This window comes from Schistocerca cancellata, chromosome 8 (assembly GCF_023864275.1).
Source record: "Schistocerca cancellata isolate TAMUIC-IGC-003103 chromosome 8, iqSchCanc2.1, whole genome shotgun sequence".
Taxonomy (NCBI): domain Eukaryota; kingdom Metazoa; phylum Arthropoda; class Insecta; order Orthoptera; family Acrididae; genus Schistocerca; species Schistocerca cancellata.
In genome coordinates this window covers 450,200,534-450,220,362 of record NC_064633.1, presented here as the reverse complement: position 1 = coordinate 450,220,362, position 19,829 = coordinate 450,200,534, and the positions used below count along the sequence as shown (strand labels likewise).

The following is a 19,829-nucleotide window of genomic DNA, read 5'->3' as shown; positions in this document are numbered from 1 at the left end:
ACAGCAGAAAGAAGTTTTTCAACATTGCAACGTACAAAGACATGGCTAAGATCAACAATGGAGGAGGATCGACTTAATGGCTTAGCTCTGTTGAACACACACCCTGACATTGATCGTCCAATTGCTGATTTAATTAACCAATTTTGCCAGGAAGAATAGGCACATACAATTCATCATTTAAGGAAGAAAACCACAATTTTAACTTTTTTATATTATAATATGGCATTGTCTTGTATATGTGTATAATCACTTTAAATAAGAGTTTCTTAAACTTTGCAAGTGATTATTATTTTTTGCTACGGTAAAAGTAATGGTAGCTCACAGTATCTTTAGTGCCCCCTCCTTGAAGTTTTTCTGTATCTGACACTGCATGAACCATGGACTTTGCAACCGGGCAGGATGCTTGAGTGCATCAGCGACACAATAGCCGTAGCTTAGGTGCAACCTTAATGTAGGGTTATCTATTAAGAGGCCAGACAAACACATGGTGCCTGAAGAGGGGCAGCAGCCTTTCCAGTAGTTGCAGGGGCAACAGTCTGGATGAATAACTGATCTGGTGTTGTAACATTAACCAAAATGGCCTTGCTGTGCAAATACTGCCAACAGCCGAACGCAAGGGGAAACTACATACTTAACTTTTCCAAAGGGCATGCAGCTTTACTGTATGGTTAAATGATGATGGCATCCTCTTGGGTAAAATATTCCATAGGTAAAATAGTCCCCGATTCAGATCTTGAGGCGGGGACTACTCAGGATGATGTCAGCAGCAGAAACAAAACTGCCGTTCTACGGGTCAGAGCGTGGAATGTCAGATTGCTTAATCGGGCAGGTAGGTTAGAAAATTTGAAAGGGAAAATGGATCTGTTAGAGCTAGATATAGTGGCAATTAGTGAAGTTCGATGGAAGGAGGGACAAGACTTCTGGTCAGGTGAATACAGGGTTATAAATACAAAATCAAATAGGGGTAATGCAGCAGTAGGTTTAATAATGCATAAAAAATAAGAGTGTGGGTGGGCTACTACGAACACCACAGTGAACACATTATTGTACCAAAGAGACACGACGCGCACACCTACCATAGTAGTACAAGTTTATGCGCCAACTAGCTCCGCAGATGACAAAGAGATTGAAGAAATGTATCATGAGAGAAAGGAAATTATTCAGGTAGTGAAGGAGACTGAAATTTAATACTCATGGGCGACTGGAATTCGTTAGTAAGAAAAGGAAGAGAAGGAAAAGTAGTAGGTGAATATGGAATGGGGTTAAGGAATGAAAGAGGAGCCAGCTGGTAGAATTTTGCATAGAGCATAGGTTAATCTTAGCTAACACTTGGATTAAGAATTATGGAAAAAGTTTGTATACATGGAAGAGGCCTGAAAACACTAGAAGGTTTCAAATAGATTGTATAATGGCAGGACAGAGCTTTAGTAACCCGGTTTTAAATTTTAAGACATTTCCAGGGGCAGATGTGGACTCTGACCACAATCTACTGGTTGTGAACTGTAGATTAAAATTGCAGAAAGTGCAAAAAGGTGGGGAATTTAAGGAGATGGGACTGGATAAACTGACAAAACCAGAGGTTGTACAAAGTTTCAGGGAGAGCATAAGGGAACAATTGACAGGAATGGGGGAAAGAAATACAGTAGGAGAAGAATGGGTAGCTCTGAGGGATGAAGTAGTGAAGGCAGCAGAGGATCAAGTAGGCAAAAAGACGAGGGCTAGTAGAAATCCTTGGGTAACAGAAGAAATATTGAATTTAATCAATGAAAGGAGAAAATATAAAAACGCAGTAAATGAAGCAGGCAAAAAGGAATACAAACATCTCAAAAATGAGATCGACAGGATGTGCAAAATGGCTGAGCAGAGATGGCTAGAGGACAAATGTAAGGATGTAGAGGCTTATCTCAGTAGGGGTAAGATAGATACAGCCTACAGGAAAATTAGAGAGACCTTTGGAGAAAAGAGAGCCACTTGTATGAATATCAAGAGCTCAGATGTAAACCCAGTTCTAAGCAAAGAGGGGAAAGCAGAAAGGTGTTAGGAGTATATAGAGGGTCTATACAATGGCAATGTACTTGAGGACAATATTATGGAAATGGAAGAGGATGTAGATAAAGATGAAATGGGAGATACGATACTGTGTGAAGAGTTTGACAGAGCACTGAAAGACCCGAGTCGAAACAAGGCCCCGGGAGTAGACAACATTCCATTGGAACTACTGACGGCCTTGGGAGAGCCAGTCCTGACAAAACTCTACCATCTGTTGAGCAAGATGTATGAGACAGGTGAAATACCCCCACACTTCAGGAAGAATATAAGTCAAATCCCAAAGAAAGCAAGAGTTGATAGGTGTGAAAATCACTGAGCTATCAGTTTAATAAGCCACGGCAGCAAAACGCTAACATGAATTCTTTACAGATGAATGGAAAAAATGGTAGAAGCCAACCTCGGGGTAAAGCAGTTTGGATTTCGTAGAAATGTTGGAACACGTGAGGCAATACTGACCCTATGACTTATCTTAGAAGATAGATTAAGGAAAGGCAAACCTGTGTTTCTAGCAGAAAGCTTTTGACAATGTTGGCTGGAATACTCTCTCTCTAATTCTGAAGGTGGCACTGGTCAAATGCCAGGAGTGAAAGGCCATTTACAATTTGTACAGAAAACAGATGGCAGTTGTAAGAGTCGATGAGCATGAAAGGGAAGCAGTGGTCGAGAAGGGAGTGAGACAGGGTTGTAGCCTGTATCTGATGTTATTCAGTCTGTATATTGAGCAAGCAGTAAAGGAATTTGGAGTAGGAATTAAAATCCATGGACAAGAAATAAAAACTTTGAGGTTTGCCAACGACATTGTAATTCTGTCAGAGACAGTAAAGGACCTGGAAGAGCAGTTGAACAGAATGGACAGTGGTTTGAAAGGAGGATATGAGATGAACATCAACAAAAGCAAAATGAGTATAATGGAATGTAGTCTAACTAAATCAGGTGATGCTGAGGGAATTAGATTTGGAAATGAGACACTTAAAGTAATAGATGAGTTTTGCTATTTGGGGAGCAAAATAACTGATGATGGTCAAAGTAGAGACGATATAAAATGCAAACTGGCAATGGTAACGAAAGCGTTTCTGAAGAAAAGAAATTTATTAACATCAAGCATAGATCTAAGTGTCAGGAAATATGTTCTGAAAGTATTTCCATAGAGTGTAGTGTGTATGGAAGTGAAACATGGACGATAAATAGTTTGGACGAGAAGAGAACTGACGCTATCGAAATGTGGTGCTACAGAAGAATGCTGAAGATTAGATGGGTAGGTACGTAGCTAATATGGAGGTACTGAACAGAACAGGAGAGAAGAGGAATTTGCGGCACAACTTGATTAGAAGAAGGGATCAATTGGTAGGACACATTCTGAGGTATCAAGGGATCGGATGAGCAGAGGGTGAAAAATTGTAGACGGAGACCAGCATGAATACACTTAGCAGATTCAGAAGGAGGTAGGTTGCAGTAGTTACTCAGATATGAAGATTGCACAGGATAGAGTAGCATGGAGAGCTGCATCATACCTGTCTCTGGACTGAAGACCACAATAACAAGAAGGAAGGTTTTTCAAATTCTTGTTAAAGAAGGGTGGAGACCTCCTGTTCGTTATTTCTGGTGGCAGACTGTTGTATGGTCGGATGCCTTGGTTATATGCTAAGTTTCTGAAGGTGGAGGCACGCAGATTTTGAACATGACGTTTCAGTTTTTGTCTATTACCATGATCATGAACATCCACATTTTTGTTGAATTTAGTAATACCACATTTAACAAACTTTCAAGTTTCTAATATTGAGAGACTATCAAGAGAAAGACTGAATGAAGTTTGGGAGAGAGGTCCGCAGCTGTCAGTTGGCTTTGCCCCGATCATTATTCTCATAGCTCTCTTCCAGGTGAGGAGAATGTCTCTGCAACGTGTGGAGTCTCCCCAGAGTCTGCACTACACTATGAAATTGTGCATAGTAAGCAGAGCGGACAGTGCAATGTGTGAGGATAAGTAAAGCTTAGCACACTTGGTTCAGCTTACTGTTTGTTTTGCTGATTCTGTTTCCCATGGTAGATTTCCTACATCCGCAGGCCTAAAAATCTTGTTTCTGATGTGGGGGATATTACAGAGCTATGTTGTTCCATATCAGGCATATATTTTGCTATTCTGAGGTGGAAGTTAAAGGTGGTGATTTTCTGTCAAACCAATCACCTGTCTTTTAGTTACGGCCTCTTACAGCTCATGTCATTGCTAATGGTATGGAGGATACTGGTAACATCTGCAAGAGTATATTGGTAGTGGCACTAATGTACAATGGTAAGTTGTTAATGTAAAGAAGGAACAGAACTGGTCTAAGTATTGAATCTTGGGGCACACTTTTTGTGATTTTGCCATGGAGTAGCAGGTGTCAATAAGTACATGATCACAGAGTGTTAATGCTACTAATTGTTTCCTGTTTTGAGATATATGATCTGAACCAGGCAGAGGGATGCCTCTGATGCCACATTACTGTAGTTTGTTAAGTAGAATATTGTTGACTATCACATCAAATGCCTTTGACAAATCTAGGAAGATCCAAACTGCTTTTTGGTTTTTGTTTAGAGCATCTAGGGTGTACTGTATGCACTCATACATAACTGTTGTTGTGGATTTATTTTTCCTGAAGCCATGCTGGGCTTCTCAGAGGATCTGGTTCTTTTCCAGAAACTTTGTTAGTCTTTCATAATTTAGTATCTCCAGAAGTCTACCAAATGCAGATAACAATTTATTGTGATGATGCAGTTTAAATGTGACATCTGTGGGTGAACACCACATAATATTCTTATACTGCTTGCTTTTGTGCAAGAAATATTTCCTTTGCAAGACAGGGTTTATCTCAGAAAATTATTCTGAAAGACATTACTGATCGGCAATATGCAAAATACGCCAGGAGACTGATATGTTTGTTTTCAAGTTTAGCAATTATACAAAGAGCAAAATTAGCTAAACTTAATTGTTTGAGAAGCTCAGTAATATGATTCTTCCAGTTCAAGTATTCAACAATATATACACACCCAAAACTTTTGACGCATTCTACCCTATTTATTGACTGCTCCTCATGTGCTACATCAATTGCTGGTATGATTATTGGTTGTATAGAACTGAACGTAGTGGGCATTTTCAAAATTCAGGGATGGTCCATTTTCAGAAAACATATTTAATAATTGTTTGGAAAATATCATTTACCATCTCTTCTTCTGCTTTCTTTCCATGAAGTACCAATTTTGCTTGTTGAATGTTAAGTGGAAAGTCATTAATATATATAAGGAGCAGGAGTGGACTAAAATTTGAACCCTGAGGGATTATCCCTTTGTGATTTTCCCCCCAGTCACTAAATTTTCTACTTTCCCAACACTGTCCAAATCATTCAGCGCAACCTTCTGCATTCTGTTTGTTAAGTATGATTCAGAACATCTGAGTGTAAAGCAATCGGTTCTATAAAACTTGAGGTTTTCTAAAGCTATCCTCCATGCAACTTCAAAATGCACGTGGACGAGGAGCTGGTAATGTTACAGTGTGGAATAGCATGTTCCACTACAATGTGGAGTGTGAAATGAAGAATCGGGCATGTTAGATTTTTGCCTTGTGAAGATGAACATACCCAATGAGACACCACATTGTTTTACATCACAAATAGAACTCATGATGTTCCATATTGTATCAAGTTAAACTATGGGCTTTCTTCAAAACAGAGTACATAGTACGAATACAAGCTGTTTCAAAGCAAATTGAGGCTCTCTTGAAATCATGATTTGTTATAATAAAACGTATTTCTTGAAATTCTTGTTGCAAAGTCAAATAACTGGCATGTTTCCCTAATGGCCAGATATCTTTATGTAACTGTCAGTCTGTATCAGAAAGTAAACCCAAGTTTCACACTGGAAGTTTTTCTCTTATGAAGCTTTGTGCTTCAAAAAAATCTTGTCTTCCATTCAAAATAATTACAAAATGACTCTCGATCTTGTATTCTACGTAATGAATTACATAACTTCTGAGTAATTGTAGTCACACCAACATCTAAAACGCGTATATTATGCACAAAGTGACATTAGACACTATAACTATATTCAATTTAAAGACAAAAATAGGATGAAGATTTACTTGAGTTAAGGAATAACTTCTTGCAGTACATATGTCAGATTGTTTTACAGCATTATTCACTGTTAAGCCATCAATGAGTCCAGAATCATCTTTGCGTTTTCCTCTACTTTCATTTGACAATCGCTTACAGTGCATGTTACACCAAACACCGCATACTGCGACTGGAGAGCACTGAAAGTGCAAATCATAATAACCTGCTTGCCCTGGGGGTCGACAGTGCTATCTCTCTAGCCAGGTGGGATGTCACATCTGCACTGTCCGTAACATTAGCTGCCTCATCCAGTGTGAGGATGGCTTAAGAGATAATACAGTCTACTGGTGATATATTATTATTTAAGGCTCGTACTATTTGATGAGTGAATGTATAAATAGCATTTTTCAGTCTATTAACCCTTCTGGAATCCACACCGCTAAGTAAGTTATTTCCACTTCAGTGAGAGGTTACTCTTGAGTTCAGGACTTTTTAGAATATTTTGGAATAAGATGTCAAGTCAGAAAATTGGACAATACTTGTTTGTTTAAATCTGTCTTGTCAACTTTCTTATGAAGTTAACCTGACATTAGTTATGAAGATTGAACAATTTTTCAGAATTCTGTTTGATGTTCTATCAAACCCACAAGAGGTTCTCTTTTCAGAGTTTTTATAATTGTATTAATTTTAGTGAATGTTGTCAGTACTGCTTCTAGTTTAGCAGAATGGCATTTTAATATATTCTCTTGCTTCTGTGACAGAATCACTTAATCCTGTATTTGCAGCTACATTTAGAAAATGTCTGTTAAAAGCAGTTGCAACCTGTGAACTATCAGTCACAATATTGTCATTTAGTTTAATTACTAAGCAATCTTAGCTGTCCTGTCTCACATTCAAACGTATCCAATATAATTTTAATCTTATTACTTGCATTATTTATTTCTATCAAGACAGGCATACTTCTGGACATCTTAATGAATTTCCTTAAAATAATACTGTACGTTTGTAGCATGCAGGTAATGTCAGATCTCGACTTACTCTGGCCTTTACTTAAGTTTCCCTCTTCCTCTTACATGAGATTTTAATTCCCTTAGTGATCCATGGGTTACTTGCTTTTTTTTAATGGATATTGTGGATAATTTTTTAGGAAAGCAACTTTCAAATATTGACATAAATTTACTATGGAATAAATTGAAACTGACATTGGCACCTCTCCCCACAGACACCTCAACACATAGCATCAGTTCCGGGATAGCAAGGTGTGCTGGCTATGGTTTGAAACCGCCCAGAGAATTAACGAGGTGGTTCAGTGTGTTGCTTAGCATGGATATGGTTTTTGAGAAGCAGGGTCACAGGAAGGGCACCCAGCCACCCCTTAAACTAACCATGCCAAATCAATTAATAACCACGCCAACTCTGCACCGATATGGAACTAAGGCACATGAAGAAGAAGAAATCACTGAAGTAGTATTTGGGTAGTGGGCAATTCAGAATAAGAATTTATGTTCTACATTTACCTACTGTATGGAACTGACAAAATTCACTCTGATTAGAATATTGCCTTTTTTTAACCATGGAACTATTACCTTGTTGTTATAGTTTCAGCAAGCCTACAGACTACACTGGACAATAATGAGTACTGTGCTAGTGAAATACACACATCAAAAAGTTTTGCTTCACACCAGTTCCCAGAACTCCTGAAGATAGATGTTGACTGTGGATATTGTATCACAGACACAGTTCCTTTGACTGTTCAGAGCTGTCACTAAATCCACCCAAAGATGTAAACAACCATGCATGAGCAGTGCCTATTAGATGGAGAGGGTCCAACAGCCTATCAGTTCTAGTCATTCCACCAGGAAGGAAGTACACGGTTCGTGTTGTCTGTAGTGCGGTCAATACCGCGATGCAATCATGTCAACATTGTTACTTAGTGCCAGGAAGGGCTCTCAACAAGGGAACTGTCCGGGCATCTCGAAGTGAACCAAATTGATGTTGGTTGGACATGGAGGAGATACAGACAGCCAGGAACTATTGTTGATGTGCCTCGCTCAGGCTGTCCAAGGGCTACTACTGCAGTGGATGACCGCTACCTACAGATTATGGCTCGGAGGAACCCTGACAGCAATGCCACCATGTTGAAAATGGTTTTCGTGCAGCCACAGGACACCATGTTACAACTCAATCTGTGTGCAATAGGCTGCATGATGCGTAACTTCAGTCCCGACATCCATGGCGAGGTCCATCTTTGCAACCACGGCACCATGCAGCACGGTACAAATGGGCCCAACAACCTGCTGATTGGACCACTCAGGATTGGCATCATGCTCTTTTCACCAATGAGTGTTGCAACTGCCTTCAACCAGACTATCACCGGACACATGTTTGGGGGCAATCTGGTCAGGCTGAACGCCTTAGACACACTGTCCAGCGAATGCAGCAAGGTGGAGGTTACCTGATGTTTTGGGGTTGGATTATGTGGGGCCAACATATGCCGCTGTTGGTCATGGAAGATGGCGTAATGGCTGCACGATACGGGAATGCCATCCTCCGACCGATAGTGCAACCATATCGGTAGCATACTGGTGAGGCATTCATGTTCATGGACGACAATTCGTCCCCCATCGTGCACATCTTGTGAATGACTTCCTTCAGGATATTGACATCACTTGACTAGAGTGGCCAGCATGTTCTCCAGACATGAACCCTATCCAACATGCCTGAGATAGATTGAAGAGGGCTGTTTATGGACGATGTGACCCACCAACCACTCTGAGGGATCTCCACCAAATCGTCGTTGAGGAGTTAGGCAATCTGGACCAACATTGCCTTGATGAACTTGTGGATAGTACGCCACAACGAATACAGGCATGCCTCAATGGAAGAGGACGTGCTACTGGGTATTAGAGGTACCCCTGTGTGCACAGCAATCTGGACCACCACCTCTGAAGGTGATACAACATGCAATGTGTGGTTTTCATGAGCAATAAAAAGGGTGGAAATGGTATTTATGTTGATCTCTATTCCAATTTTCTGTACATGTTCTGGAACTCTTAGAACCAAGGTGATGCAAAACTTTTTTGACGTGCTTATATCCATAAATGCTCGTGTCTCATGTTTTTAATCACCATAACAGAAAACATAATTGTTACGTAACTTTTAAAACTGTTCCCATTGTAAGCGGACACACTAAACCTCTCTTAATCAATGTTCACTTTTATTTCTCATTAGAATACTTGTAACAAAATTTTAATTAATTATATAAAGTGAAAATAACTTACCTGCCACTTTGAAAGTGGAAACTGCATCTGAGCAATTGCTTGGACTGGGTGTACAGGCAACACATTTATATTCAACTTCATCAGACTCCGATGCATTTGTAATTATCAACTCCGACTGAAATGAATAAACTGTTTCTCCTTGCCGTATCGAAATACCTGATAACAGATTGTCTTATTAACATTTTGGAACAATAATATTCCTTCATTCACAGGAATAATGAAATCATATGTTTTCAATAAGAAAAATAATCAATGCTTATGAACCCCAGGAAAGAGTGAATTGTATGGTTTAATGTGCGTCATAAAAATCACATTTATGCATATTCTGAATTTCTAGTTTTTAAAAGTGTGTGTGTGTGTGTGTGTGTGTGTGTGTGTGTGTGTGTGTGTGTGTGTGTGTGTGTGTGTGTGCGCGCACACACACACACACACACACACACACACACACACACACACACACACACACACAATTTTATTGGTCCCGTAAATTACCTTTTGCACAGATATCTACTTTTAACATGTGACAGGTCATTAGGCTTACAATCTAGATAATATGAAATATGGAAGTACATAAAATACCTCACCATTAAATATACATAGGAGCTTTCACAGTATATATATAATATTACATCATACACAATTACTTATGATGCAGTATATTCATAATATTACACGTTACAAAATGACTTATGATACATACAAAATAATAATAATAATAATAATAATAATAATAATAATAATAATAATAATTTTGTGAAATTTAATTAGCTTATATTATACATCAGTGGTTCCTAATTATTGTTAATTTCTTTAACACTGATTTCTGTTGCTAGTTCTTTTTACGATGTGAGAGATTTATCACTCACAGGATGAACTTTTGATCAATGTTTGGTAATGTAGTCACCTACACTATAAAATTATCCTTGTATCAGAAACTTTTTTAGAGTTGTGGGGATTGTTTCCTCAGTTTTGAGGTCTTGTAATTCCCTTGGCATTGCTTGTATTAACTTGATGCCAGGTTATTTGGGTCCTTTTTAAAGAATCTAAGGTCTACAGGGAATGCACCGCAGTTGTTTTCTGTTGCTTGTGTTGTGTGTATGAACAGTCTCATTAGTCTCCAGTTTTGAGTGATCACATAATGCACTCACATTGGTCTTGAACATATACAATGATGGCAGGGTTATAATGTTTAGTTCTTTGAAACAACTTTTACATAATTCTTTTGGCTTCTTTTTCAATATAATTCGAATGGCTTGATTCTGTAATGTGAATATTCTCTCCATTCCTGTGATAGTTGAGTTCCTCCATAGTGTTACTCTATATCACGTGTATGGTTCAAAAAGTCGATGCTGGACAGTGCACAAGAGGTCTCTGAGTACTGAGTCAGTTGCGTCATTATAAATATCACTGAGCTTAGCTTACTGAAAACAGTACTTATCTGCCGTTTCCAATTTAGCTCACTGTCTATTGTAATGCCCACAGACTTAACTGAAGCTACTTCTTCCAGTCCTTTTTCATCTAAGAAAACAACAGTGAGTGAACAACACACTGTCAAAACTAAAATGAGTCAATGCGGTAAACAACAGTTAATAATGAATTGTGAACAACAAATATGTATTGATAGGGCTGCAAAAGATGAAACTGGTAATTGCATAAATGAGTTAATATTTGAAGTTGGTGCACATTTGAAAGTACAGTGAGACAATCAGCTGTTACAAATACTCTACCAATGGCAGAACATTCTTCTTTGTTTTTGTGCACATTCTAAATTGCTGACAAGGAAACAGGTCTTCTCAAATTACTCTCTAACAAAATGCTATTCAGTGAGGTCTCATTATTTGAGCCAATATCTTAGACATTAAGCAATAGTGATGCATTTTCTAAAATAGCAATGTATACTCTTATGGATCTGTCACCAAAAAAATCTTAAGCATCATTATTTCGCGTCCGCTTCTGAACGCAATATGCAATGGGCTTACACTAAGGTGACAAAAGCCATGGGATAGCAGTATGCACATTATGAACAAATGGCCATAGTATCACATCCACAAGGTATAAAAGAGCAGAATGATATTTTCACTCTGCAGCAGAGTGTGTGCTGATATGAAACTCCCAGGCAAATTGAAACTGTGTGCCAGACCAAGACTTGAATTTGGGACCTTTACCTTTCACGACAAATCCTTTACCGACTGAGCTACCCAAGCAAGACTCTCAATTTCTTCTCACAGCTTTAAAGAGCAGTTCATTAGCAAAGCATACTCAGGCAATTCACCTGAAAAGATTTCCAATGTGATTATGGCCACACTACGGGAAGTAATAGACTTTGAATGTGGAATGGTTGTTTGTACTAGATGCATGGGACAATCCATTTTGGAAATTGTTAGGAAACTCAATGTTCTGGGATCTGCAGCACCAAGAGAATGCTGAGAATACCAAATTTCAGGCTTTACCCTCAATACAGAGAACAATTGGCTGAAGGCTGCCACTTAATAACTGAGAGTAGCAGTATCTGCATATAGCTGTCAGTGCTAACAGACAATCAACACTGCATGAAATAACTGCAGAAATCTATGTGAAACGTAATGTGGATGTATGTGCTAGGACAGTGAGGTGAGATTTAGCATTAATTGACTATGGCAGCAGAAGATGTTTGTCAGTGCCTTTGCTAACAGCACGACATTGCCTGCAGTGCCTCACAACCAATCTGTTGCACCCTAGATGACAGGAAAACCTTAAGCTGGTCAGGTGAGTCTTGAGCTGATGGTAGCGTTTGAGCAGTGTGCAGACCACCCAAGACCATACACCCAAGTTGTCAACAAGGCACTGTGTAAGCTGGCAGTGACTCCACAATGGCATGAGCTGTGTTTATATGGAATGGACTGGGTCCTCCGGTCCAACTGAACCAATCATTGACTGGAAGTGGTTATGTCCGGCAACATGGAGACCATCTGGACTGTGTTCCCAAACAACAATGGAATTTTTATGGATGACAATGCACAATGGCAACAGGCCACAACTGTTTGCAACTGGTTTGAGGAACATTCTAGACAGTTCCAGTTAATCTGGCCAGCCAGATCATTACCTGAATCTCATTTAACATTTATGGAACATAATCAGTAGGTCAGTTCTCGCACAAAATCTTGCACCTGTGACACTTTCACAATTATGGGCAGCTATAGAGGCAGCACGGCTTAAGACATAAGATGCTCAAGATATAACAGATCCCATAAGGAAAGGAGTGGGAAGGCAGAAGGCAGGCGTGAACCACCAAACCCAGTTGAAGCCAATCCAGTCAGGGCAAAGGAGGGAGCAAGAGGGCCTGCCAGCCCCTCCACTCACCAATAAGGTGGAAGGTGATAAAAACCTCCATCACAAATAAAATGTAAAATGAGATCCACAGCTGAGGCATTGCCAGCTAACACCAGGGGTAGAGAGTCTGGAAGGCTAAAAGTCTGTCGCAGGGTGGCTAAGTTGGGGCAGTCCAATAAGATGTGAGACACAGTCAACATCAATCCACAATGACAGAAGGAGGTAACTGTGAGTCAGCCAAGTATGGCTGCTACGGAGCTGGCATGGGACGACAGAGGCCTTACAAGAGGCCCGAGAGGAGGACCACCACGGAGTTGTAGAATCCTTAATCGCACTGAGCTTGTTTGGTGAAGAAAGAGTGCCATTCTGCATCCCAAGGGGCCAAAACCTGATGACAATGTCGAGCGAAGGTCTATTTCTGGAATGCCAATAGCAAGAGATTGCCTGGTAGTAGCCAATTTAGCCAGTCGATCAGCAAGTTCATTGCCAGGAATCCCAACATGGCCTGGGGTCCAAATGAAAACCATCGACCATCCAAGTTGAGCAAGGAGAGAAAGGAAGTCCTGGACAGTGATGACCAACAGGTGGTCTGCAAACTGCTCAATGAGTCACTAAAGATAGTGAAGAATAGTCCTCAGCAGGAGTAGATATGGTCCAGAGCGCGCAAGATGGCTACCAATTCTGCAGTTAAGACACTACAGCCATCTCCTCGGTGGGAGGATGATAGACAAAAATTAGCCTGAGTTTCACCCAGAGTTGGGAATAGGGGGGTGTGTGGTCCTATGGCAGCTATATATCATTCCTAGCAAATCCGTTTCAGAGATTTGATTAGGTAGCGGGCTCGGGTGTGGAGTCGTTTAAAGACCAGAAGAAGAGCAGTAGAAGGGTGCCACTTGAAGTGTTGATGAGCACGACGGCAGTCTCTTATGGCTGCAGTAATTTCCGGAGTCCACCAAGGGACCATCTTTCGGTGGAGGGAACCTGAGGAAGAAGGGATTGCTGAAACAACTGCTGAAAGGATGGCGGCAGTCAAAGTCTGTGTAGATTCATCAACACTGTCATGTGGCAATATAGGGGGGATGGGAGCAGAGGAGAAGGCACCCCACTCAGCCTTAGAGATGGCCCACCTGGGAGGGTGACAGAATGAGACACACTGAAGGAAGGTCAAAAATAATCGGGTAATAGTCGCTGTCACATAAGTCATTGTGGACACCCCACTGAATGGAGGGAAGAAGGCCGGGACTGCAGATGGAGAGGTCAATGGTAGAGAAAGTGCCGTGTGCCACACTAAAGTGTGTGGGAGCACCTGTTTTTAGTAAACAGAGGTCAAGCCCTCCCAGAAAAGCTTCAACTGTCCTGCCCAGGGCAGCAGTCATATGACTACCCCAAAGAGGGTTGTAGGCATTAAAGTCCCCTAGTAGCACGAAGGGAGAAGGGAGTTGTTGGGGAAGGGTGGCTAGGTCAAGGGATGTGGGAAGCCTGTCAGGTGGGAGGTAGAGATTACAGATTGTGATTGGAGTAGCCAGATGGACCCTGACAGCAATGGCTTCCAGAGTGGTATGGAGGGGAACCCATTTACTAACAATGTCCTTGCGGACCAAGGTGCAAACACCACCAGAAGCCCACAAGGGGCCAATTTGGTTCAGACAGAAAGTGTGGAACCCATGAAGGTCAGGTGAGTACGAACTGACAAAATGGGTCTCCTGGAGCGCAATACAAATGGCAGAGTAGAAGGAAATAAGGGGCTGCAACAATGGAAGGTGATGCGAATATCCATTACAATTCCACTGGAGGATTCTCAAGCCGGAGTCCAAATGGGGACCAAACAGATCAGAGTCGGTCACGCCGCTGAGTCACCATCCGTCACCGATAAGGATGGGGTAATATCCATATAGGTGGGGTCAGACACTGTTGGTTCACTGACTGGACGGGGAAGGCTGCACCTCAGTGGGTATCAGAGGGGCCTTGCCCTCGTTCTTGCGTTTCTGCTTATTCTCGTGGGAAGGAAGATAAGGGCAGAAGTCAGTGATGGCAGGCATGGCATTACACCGGGCAATCTTGGTGCCCACTGGCCGCGGATCGCACTGCCAATATGGAGCAGCAGATCACCTTTCAGGCGGGAGCTCCGGTACCGGCGGCAGCCGAAGGAGGGGAGCACTTCTCTGGCGAGGGAGGAGGAGCAGTATCCGAAGGATATGGGTACTGACGTAGAGAGGGGGAAGGGGAGTGGAGACGTAGGAGGAAGAGGCAGAAGGCATGGGGCGAATGGGGTGGGGCTGGGAAGAGGAGGGGGTAGGAGGGGGAATGGACGTAACTGAAGTAAAAGTAGAAGTCACAGACACAAGATGGAGCCAGTCATACTTTTGTTGAGCCTCAGTGATAGTGGAGCCAGTCATACTTTTGTTGAGCCTCAGTGATAGGTGAGCCAATCTAAGGTTCTGTACTCTTGAATCCTCCTTTCTTTACCGAGCGAGGTGGCGCAGTGGTTAGCACACTGGACTCGCATTCGGGAGGACGACGGTTCAATCCCGTCTCTGGCCATCCTGATTTAGGTTTTCTGTGATTTCCCGAAATTGCTTCAGGCAAATGCCGGGATGGATCCTTTGAAAGGGCACGGCCAATTTCCTTCCCCATCCTTCCCTAACCCGAGCTTGCGCTCCGTCTCTAATGACCTCGTTGTCGACAGGACGTTAAACACTAAATCTCCTCCTCTCCTCCTCCCTCCTTTCTTTCACAAACACCGGGCATGCAGGCGAGCATGGAGAATGCTGTCCATGACAATTTACACACACTGGCAGGGGAGCACAGGCACTCCCCTCATGGAGGAGGCACCCACAGTCACCGCAGAGGGGATCAGTGGTGCAGCAGGAAGACATTTATCCAAACCATAAGCATTTAAAGCGTCTCATCGGTGGTGGAATATAAGGTTTTACATCACACCGATACACCGTGACCTTGACCACCTCTGGGAGGACATCCCCCTTGAAGGCCAGGATAAAGGCGCCCATAGCGGTGCAATTGTTTGGAGGGCCTCGCTGCACACGGCGAATAAAACGAACCCCCACCACTCGATGTTAGCACAGAGCTCCTCGTCAGATTGGAGAAGAAGATCTCAGTGAAAAATAGTGCCCTGTACTGAGTTCAGAGATTGGTGGGGCGTGACAGAAACTTGGATGTCACCAAGATGGTCACAAGCGCGCAGGGCATCAGACTGGGCAGGAGAAGATGTCTTTATGAGCAAAGCACCAGACCGCATTTTACTCATCGATTCCACTTCGCCATACTTATATTCAATCGTCTCCACAGAAATCAAAGGCTTGGTCATGTCAAAACTTCCACTATCCGTCCTGGTACAAACCAGGTACCAAGGGAAAGGTTTCAATCCAAGCCGGCGAGTTTGACCCTCCTCCCACGGGGTGGCCAGGGAGGGGAAGGCTGAAGGATCAAAAGGAGTGTCACATTTGCTACCACTCAGAGACGGCCACAGAATGGCCAGGATGGTGAAGCTTTTGTCGCTTCATGTGCAAGGTATCTGCCCTAGTACCCCCCACTCCGATCAGGGGCTCTCTCTGTGGGCGGCACACAGCCACAGCAAGGGCCATCTGGCACGGCAGCCGTTGCCTGGAGTACTGGTGCCCCAAAGTGATGAGCATCGACTCTTTGGCATACACGAGACGTTAGCAGCTCAGGCAAACACGTATGGTAAATGATACAAAGGTATTGAGACAATAAGGAGTAGTCCAGAACATACATGCAAACACAACCTGACACACTTCATAGTCAGTGGGATTCACAAAATAGCCCCCATAGCAGCAGGGGGCAAGGGGCTGCATTGCTGGGAAACAAGTTTCTTGCAGGGCTATGCAAGAAACAAGAGACATGCACAAAAGGTGTCAGAGCTCAGCGAAGTGATGGAAAAAAACCACTACAGTTTGGCTGGAGGCTCATGGTATCAGGATCCTGTGAGGGTGTGAAGGGACCAAGGAGGCAGTCATGCTTCGAGGCCACTTTCTGCCACTGGTTGTGAGGATAAACCACTAATACACAGGTTGTTTGAGGGAGTCTGGGACCATAGAGGCCACCAAGAATGGAAACAGACGCAGAGCATGTGAGGGTCTGGTGGCATGGGAGCTACCAGGCTTGTCTGCTCCATACTCTGGGACAGAAGAGAAATGCCAAGTCCTATGAGCTCCGATGTGTTGCTCTGTCAGCCGCCACCTGGCTTCCTGTTGCAGATCAGCATAATTCTGGAGGGGAGCATCCCGAGGGACCCCTTTCTGTTCAGGAATGCTGGAGGAGGGTATTGCTTCTCCAGCTGGGGGGGGTGGGGACTGATGTCCCCAGCAGACAGGGAGTTGACACTCCCAAAGGGGTAGCAGTAGGAGAAGAATCCCCAACTGCCATGGGAGCAGCATGTGCTCCCTGCCGTCGTTGGATAAGCAGCTGCAGCCGCAAGTCTTATACTCCTAGCTCACTCATTTGTTACATAGTTTAATTTTTAATTTCTTTGTGTGTTTTTGGTACTTGCATTGTTTAATTCATAAATTCCGGGCGTATTATAGTATTTGAGAGTTGTAGTATGGCGTTTTAGTACCTGAATAGTGTAAAATTGCGTAGTCTCCTTCCGCCGCCGAGCAGTGTGTCAGCAGTGCGCAAGTAGCAGCATTACTGCACTTACTAGGCAATCTTGTATTTTAATAACCGTTTAAATTTTGTGTCAATTTGTTTGCGCTCTCTGTAGATTAGTTCAGACGTTCTTTGCACAATAGTTTTTAGCATGGATAGGGACTGCAACTGCTGTGTTCGGATGCAGGCTGAGTTGGCATCCCTTCGCTCCCAGCTTCAGGCAGTGTTGGCTTCGGTCACACAGCTTGAGGCTGTTACCAATGGGCATCACTGTGGGGTTCCGGATGGGGGTTTGTCGGGGACGGCCAGCTCGTCCCACGCATCCCCCGATCGGACTACAACTGTGGTTGCCCAGGATACTGCCCACATTGAGGCTGATCCCTCACCTGTGGTAGAGTGGGAGGTCGTCTCAAGGTGTGGCAGGGGGCGAAAGACATTCCGGAGGGCTGAACGGAAGGCCTCTCCAGTTTGTCTGACGAACCGCTTTCAGGCTCTGTCTCAGGCTGATACTGATCTTCGGCCTGACATGGCTGCTTGTCCCGTTCCAGAGGTTGCCCCTCAGTCTGCAAGATCCGGGCAGTCACAGAGGGTGGGCTTACTGGTAGTTGGGAGCTCCAACGTCAGGCGCGTAATGGGGCCCCTTAGGGATATGGCAGCAAGAGAGGGGAAAAAAACCAATGTGTACTCCGTGTGTATACCGGGGGGAGTCATTCCAGATGTGGAAAGGGTCCTTCCGGATGCCATGAATGGTACAGGGTGCACCCATCTGCAGGTGGTCGCTCATGTCGGCACCAATGATGTGTGTCGCTATGGATCGGAGGAAATCCTCTCTGGCTTCCGGCGGCTATCTGATTTGGTGAAGACTGCCAGTCTCGCTAGCGGGATGAAAGCAGAGCTCACCATCTGCAGCATCATCGACAGGACTGACTGCGGACCTTTGGTACAGAGCCGAGTGGAGGGTCTGAATCAGAGGCTGGGACGGTTCTGCGACCGTGTGGGCTGCAGATTCCTTGACTTGCGCCATAGGGTGGTGGGGTTTCGGGTTCCGCTGGATAGGTCAGGAGTCCACTACACGCACCAAGTGGCTACACGGGTAGCAGGGGTTGTGTGGCGTGGGCTGGGTGGTTTTTTAGTTTAGATGGCCTTGGGCAAGTACAGAAAGGGCAACAGCCTCAACGGGTGCAGGGCAAAGTCAGGACATGCGGGGACCAAGCAGCAATCTGTATTGTAATTGTAAACTGTCGAAGCTGCGTTGGTAAAGTACCGGAACTTCAAGCGCTGATAGAAAGCACCGAAGCCGAAATCGTTATAGGTACAGAAAGCTGGTTGAAGCCAGAGATAAATTCTGCCGAAATTTTTACAAAGGTACAGACGGTGTTTAGAAAGGATAGATTGCATGCAACTGGTGGTGGAGTGTTCGTCGCTGTTAGTAGTAGTTTACCATGTAGTGAAATAGAAGTGGATAGTTCCTGTGAATTATTATGGGTGGAGGTTACACTCAACAACCGAGCTAGGTTAATAATTGGCTCCTTTTACCAACCTCCCGACTCAGCAGCATTAGTGGCAGAACAACTGAGAGAAAATTTGGAATACATTTCACATAAATTTTCTCAGCATGTTATAGTCTTAGGTGGAGATTTCAATTTACCAGATATAGACTGGGACACTCAGATGTTTAGGACGGGTGGTAGGGACAGAGCATCGAGTGACATTATACTGAGTGCACTATCCGAAAATTACCTCGAGCAATTAAACAGAGAACCGACTCATGGAGATAACATCTGGGACTTACTGATAACAAACAGACCTGAACTTTTCGACTCTGTATGTACAGAACAGGGAATCAGTGATCATAAGGCCATTGCAACATCCCTGAATATGGAAGTTAGTAGGAATATAAAAAAAAGGGAGGAAGGTTTATCTGTTTAGCAAGAGTAATAGAAGGCAGATTTCAGACTACCTAACAGATCAAAACAAAAATTTCTGTTCTGACACTGACAATGTTGAGTGTTTATGGAAAAAGTTCAAGGAAATCGCAAAATGCGTTTTAGACAGGTACGTGCCTAGTAAAACTGTGAGGGACGGGAAAAACCCACCGTGGTACAACAACAAAGTTAGGAAACAACTGCGAAAGCAAAGATAGCTTCACTCTAAGTTTAAACGCAGCCAAAACCTCTCAGACAAACAGAAGCTAAACAATGTCAAAGTTAGCGTAAGGAGGGCTATGCGTGAAGCATTCAGTGAATTCGAAAGTAAAATTCTAGGTACCGACTTGACAGAAAATCCTAGGAAGTTCTGGTCTTACGTTAAATCAGTAAGTGGCTCGAAACAGCATATCCAGACACTCCGGGATGATGATGGCATTGAAACAGAGGATGACACGCGTAAAGCTGAAATACTAAACACCTTTTTCCAAAGCTGTTTCACAGAGGAAGACCGCACTGCAGTTCCTTCTCTAAATCCTCGCACAAACGAAAAAATG

The 19,829-nt window shown here is 43.2% G+C and overlaps 1 protein-coding gene across 3 annotated transcripts in view; it reads right to left on the bottom strand.

Annotated features, from left to right (window-relative positions):
• The window catches only part of LOC126095181 (vascular endothelial growth factor receptor 1), a 549,049-nt gene that overhangs the window by 78,907 nt on the left and 450,313 nt on the right, over nucleotides 1-19,829 (bottom strand). For all 3 annotated transcript variants that reach the window (XM_049909913.1, XM_049909914.1, XM_049909915.1), the window contains one exon: nucleotides 9,413-9,568. In XM_049909913.1, the coding sequence (XP_049765870.1) occupies nucleotides 9,413-9,568 (156 nt within the window). The remainder of the gene's footprint in view (nucleotides 1-9,412; nucleotides 9,569-19,829) is intronic.